The 4,585-nt window shown below is 66.8% G+C and overlaps 1 protein-coding gene across 1 annotated transcript in view; it reads left to right on the top strand.

The window, feature by feature from the left end:
* The window catches only part of TAB1 (TGF-beta activated kinase 1/MAP3K7 binding protein 1), a 7,324-nt gene extending 4,122 nt beyond the window's left edge, over positions 1 to 3,202 (top strand). Inside the window, exons 7-9 of the mRNA XM_012735119.1 lie at positions 171 to 315; positions 1,789 to 2,002; positions 2,783 to 3,202. Coding sequence (XP_012590573.1) covers positions 171 to 315; positions 1,789 to 2,002; positions 2,783 to 2,949 — 526 coding nt within the window. The 3' untranslated portion in view covers positions 2,950 to 3,202. The remainder of the gene's footprint in view (positions 1 to 170; positions 316 to 1,788; positions 2,003 to 2,782) is intronic.
* The last annotated feature ends 1,383 nt before the right edge of the window (positions 3,203 to 4,585 follow it).

Genomic DNA, 4,585 nt, shown 5'->3' with positions numbered 1-4,585 from the left:
GGGCTTGGTGCCAGCAGCTGCCCTGAGAAGGCAGGGAGGTTTTCCGGATTTCACTTTCCTTTGCTTCCTTTCGTCTCGTCAGATGCGAGCTCTGGGCCTAGATTCTGCCCCTCAGTAGAGTCAGTGGCCCGGGGCCTGGCCCCCACAGCTCTCCCGTCTTCTTCCCACAGTGCTGCCAAGTCCAAGCCCATCACTGCGGAACCTGAGATCCACGGCGCGCAGCCCCTGGACGGCGTGACAGGCTTCCTGGTGCTCATGTCTGAGGGGTTGTACAAGGCCCTGGAGGCCGCCCACGGGCCGGGCCAGGCCAACCAGGTGAGCTGGCTCAGGCTGGTGCGGCCGCCAGTGCCGCGGGCCTCGTGCTCGGCCATCCTGCTCAGGCTCCAGCCTCGGGTCCTCGGAGCCCGTGACCTCTGCTCCTCGCCACACCTGAGGGAAGAGAGAGCCGGAGCTCTGAGAACATCCAGCCCACCCAGAGCTTTGCTGGTTTGGGCTCGAAGCTGTGTCTTACCCGCAGGCCTAGGGAAAGGGGGCGAGACGGGAGAGGGCTTCCAGGGGCCTGCCTTGTCTGGAGGGTGTCGGGGGCCCAGGCAGAGCGCCCAGAGGGCTGTGGCCTCCAGAATCCTGGCCTGGGAGTGAGCCCCCCAGCTGCGTGCCTGGTCTCTAAGTGGCTCTGACCTCCCGCACCCGGGGTGAGGGTGGTGTGAGGGGCACGTGGGAACCCGTGGGCCTCTGGCAGCGACGTCACGGCCGGTTTCGGAAGGGAGCCGCCTTTCCCTGACCTTGGATTGATGGGTTGGTCCGATGCTCCCCCGGAGGTGACGCCTCTTGTGATTCTTGTAGGAAGAAGACCTTGGTGCTTTGCCTTTTTTTTCTTTCTAAAGATTTATTTATGCACACAAGAACTGGGTGCAGGCCAGAGGTACAGGGGCTGAGAGGGTTCACCAGAGGCAGAGTGGGGAGCAGACAGGCGGATGGACTGAAGTCCACTGCTGAGGGGAGCAGTGGGGAGACAGGTGAGGTCTGCCGCGCCCCGCGGTCACTCCCTGGATCGGGGTCATGCTGCCGTGGCTGGCAGTAGCTTGGGAGCTGAGACTCAGCCCCTCCCCCCGGGAGCCCTGCTTTGTCTACTCTAAGGAGACGGAGGAGTCTCAAGTGCCTGCCACACCTCACCCCCGGGTGGGGTGCTTCCTCCAGGAGCCTGCGGGGCCTGGGGTGCTGCAGCTGCTTCATGTGGGGCTGAGCCCACCTGGGCAGCCCGGCCGTCCCCGTCCCCCACCCTCCTGCCTCAGCTGGAGGACTTTGTATTCGTGGTTTTGATTTACCGTCAACATGCTTGCTTTGTTCTTGCCTTTACAATCAAATTGTTCGGTAGCTTCTAATGCCCTGGCTGCGGGTTTCTCTGAGGCAGGGCCCCGTCTTTATTCTGAGCCCCCCCGGTCCTGGCAAAGCTGGCACATCGTAGCCCACAGTGCATTTTGTTTCAGGGGAGGAAGCGTTTGGCCTTCTCCAGAGTGCCCTCGGGGCGTCGTGTCGTCTAATCCCCATAATGACCCAGTGAGGTGGACATGATCCCCCATTTTGTTGGTCTGGCAGCTAACAATCAGAAAGATCACAGGGTCACGCCTTCTCTCATGAGAAAGTTCCAGAAGGATTATCCTGAATACTCTGAGGAGCTCAGATTGCAGGGTTGGCTGCAGACACCCCCACCTGCTGGGCGGGTGACCCCCGTGTGCGGCTGGGCCTGCCCCCAGCTCCCTCAGCTCCTTACCAGGCTGCACCCCCCAGGAGATCGCCGCCATGATCGACACCGAGTTTGCCAAGCAGACGTCCCTGGACGCCGTGGCCCAGGCGGTGGTGGACAGGGTGAAGCGCATCCACGGCGACACCTTCGCCAGTGGCGGGGAGCGGGCCAAGTTCTGCCCCAGGCACGAGGACATGACCCTGCTGGTGCGGAACTTCGGCTACCCTCTGGGCGAGATGAGCCAGTCCCCCGCCCCAGGTACTGCGCCCGTGTCCCCCTCGCTGAGGTGAGGCCAGTGCCCTGGCTGCCCGCGACCCCCGCCTGGCCTCGTAATGCCCGGGCAGCCCGCAGGGTGGCAGCGGGCTGGGGCTCCTGTGCCCTTCAGGCCCCGCGCAGCCCTGAGGCTCGGGTGACAGGCGGTGCCCTCCCCAGAAGGGTCCAAGACCGGAAGGGAGACGAGGGGGAGCGCAGGCACGGGCCGCTCTGTCCTGCCCCGGCTCCGTGGCCCCTGGCGGGCCGGGCGGGCTGGGCGCTCCGCGGGGGAGGCCTTCCGCGCCGTCCCTTCAGCTGTCACCCGGTGGCCCAGAGAGAGACGGGCCGCTCTGTTCCTCGGTGCCGCTTCTCAGGCCGGCACGTCCTGTCGGGTGCCTGTCTGTCCCCTCAGACCTGTGCCCTCTGCGCCCGCCTCCACAGGCGTCGGGGTTGCCGGAGTTGCTCTGGCTTCTTGTTTTGCCGCCATATTTTTGTGGGGCCAGCCTCAGCTCGGCGCACACGCACCCCTGGGATGAGAGGGTCACGGGAGGCCGGGCAGCCTGGAGCGTGGCCACTTCCTGCCTGGAGCCCCGGAGAGGAAGGACGCCTGGCTGGGGGGATCCGCCCAGCTCCGAGCTGTCCCCTGGGCCCTGGGCCCTGCTGCGGCCTGAGCAGCCAGCGGGCAGCTGCCCGCCTCCCAGCCCCTCCGCCCCCTCACCCCAGGGTCCCCCTGGAGCTGCTGCGTCCCCTGCTCCAGGGTGCCCAGCTATTCCCTCTCTTCCAAAGCTGCAGGAGGTCGCGTGTACCCTGTCTCCGTGCCTTACTCCAGCGCCCAGAGCACCAGCAAGACCAGTGTGACCCTCTCTCTCGTCATGCCCTCCCAGGGCCAGCTGGTCAACGGGGCCCACAGCACATCCACCCTGGACGAAGCCACGCCCACCCTCACCAAGTAAGTCCCCTCGTGCTGCTTCTGAGGCCCACCGGCTCCTGCAGACCCGGCCCTCCAGCCGGGCCTGTGCCCAGCGGCCTTGGGCAGGAGCCCTGGGGTCTCGCACATGGGGGTCCGCCTCCAGGCCGAGTCTGGAAGAGACTGCAGACTCCATGGACGCCGGCCCTCGAGGGGGCGAGGCAGGGCGAGAGGGGAAGGGCGGCTCCGGGTCCGGCCACGGTGCGGACCGCTGCTGCTCACCGGGCCTTTGGCTGCAGTTGATGGTTGTCACTGAACGGGAAGGTCCTCCTCTGACCTAGAAGGGTCTGCTGCAGGCGGCCTCCTGCTTGGGGGCATCATCTGCCTGTCTCGGCTTGTCAGAGCCCTGCTCTCTGGCTCAGTGTCCGGTTTTAGCTTTGAAGTGTGTTTTCCTGTTTCAAGCGGGGCCGGGGGCTTGTGCGGGCACCAGCGGTCTGGGCCTGGGTGGAGCGGGCAGCCCCTCTGCTGCAGACCTGCCTGCGGGTCTGGTGTCCACCCGCCTTCACTCTGTGGAATGTTCCCCCAACCCCCACACGCCAGGGGACCAGGCTCTGGTTTCCACATTCCAGCCCTGCCTGGAATAATAGCGAGGCCACACCCTGCCCCTCTGAGGAGCCTGTGGCCAATGGAAGGGCTTGGGGGAGCGTGGCTGCTGCCCTGTTTCACAGGGGGTCTTCTCCCTGCCCCCACGCTGCTGCCTCCACGCTGCCCCCGCCGAGGGCTTAGGGCCTGCTAGGCCCGGGCCTTATGGTGCTGCCCTGGCAGGCCGCAGCCCTGCAAAAGGCAGAGCAGCAGAGCTGGCCCTGGCCGCAGGAGGCCAGCCCCACCCGCCCTGACTCCTGACCCCAGCAGCTCCTCCCGCGCGTCAGGGCCTGGCACCGCCAGCCCCGTGCTGGGCAGCGCCGTGCTGGTCCTGCTGCTGGGTCAGGTGGGGCCTGACCCTGTTGAGGGGAGTAGAGGGCTCAGTGACCGGCTAAGACCATCAGAGTGGGGGTCTGAGCAGGGAACCCCTCAGCGGGCTGCACCCCCAGAGCAGCCCCTCAGCTGCGTGTGTGGTCAGGCCACGCGCAGGCAAAGAAAGAACACGTCTCGGGATGGATGGCGCCCGGCAGGCTGCTGGTACTCGCCTGCGGGTGTAGATCGCTCCATGCCCCGAGTGTCTGATGTGAAGAAAGGCCGGTGCTCTCTGTGGGGCAGCTCTGCCAGGCAGAGGCGGGCTTGGCTCTCCCCTAGCTGGCGGGGCGCGCGGAGCCTGCGAGGAGGGGGCGGTGGGTGAGGGCGCCTCACCGACCTCTTGGTCACGGGCGGGGAGGCCGGTTCAGCCGCGGGCCACGGATGGCCGCCTCGGGACAGGCGCAAGAGGCTCTGACTTGAAGCCCGTGTAGGTGGCATGGGGCTCCAGAGAGGGAGCCCCCCGGCATTCCCCGTGTGGCCCCGCGCCCAGCTGTGGGGGATGAGGAGGGCGCTGTCGGGGAGAGTGGTCAGTGGAGTCTGGGCCAGGGAGGGCTGCAGGCCGGAATGCAGGCCGCCCTCCGGTCAGCGGGCGGTGAGCGCAGGGCTGTCCTCCGTCTCTGGCCATCCGGTCAGCGGGCGGTGAGCGCAGGGCTGTCCTCCGTCTCTGG

This window comes from Condylura cristata, unplaced genomic scaffold (genome assembly GCF_000260355.1).
Source record: "Condylura cristata isolate star-nosed mole 26May11 unplaced genomic scaffold, ConCri1.0 scaffold00004, whole genome shotgun sequence".
Classification (NCBI taxonomy): domain Eukaryota; kingdom Metazoa; phylum Chordata; class Mammalia; order Eulipotyphla; family Talpidae; genus Condylura; species Condylura cristata.
The sequence above is the reverse complement of the archived record's forward strand: the minus strand, read 5'-3'. Positions and strand labels throughout refer to the sequence as shown.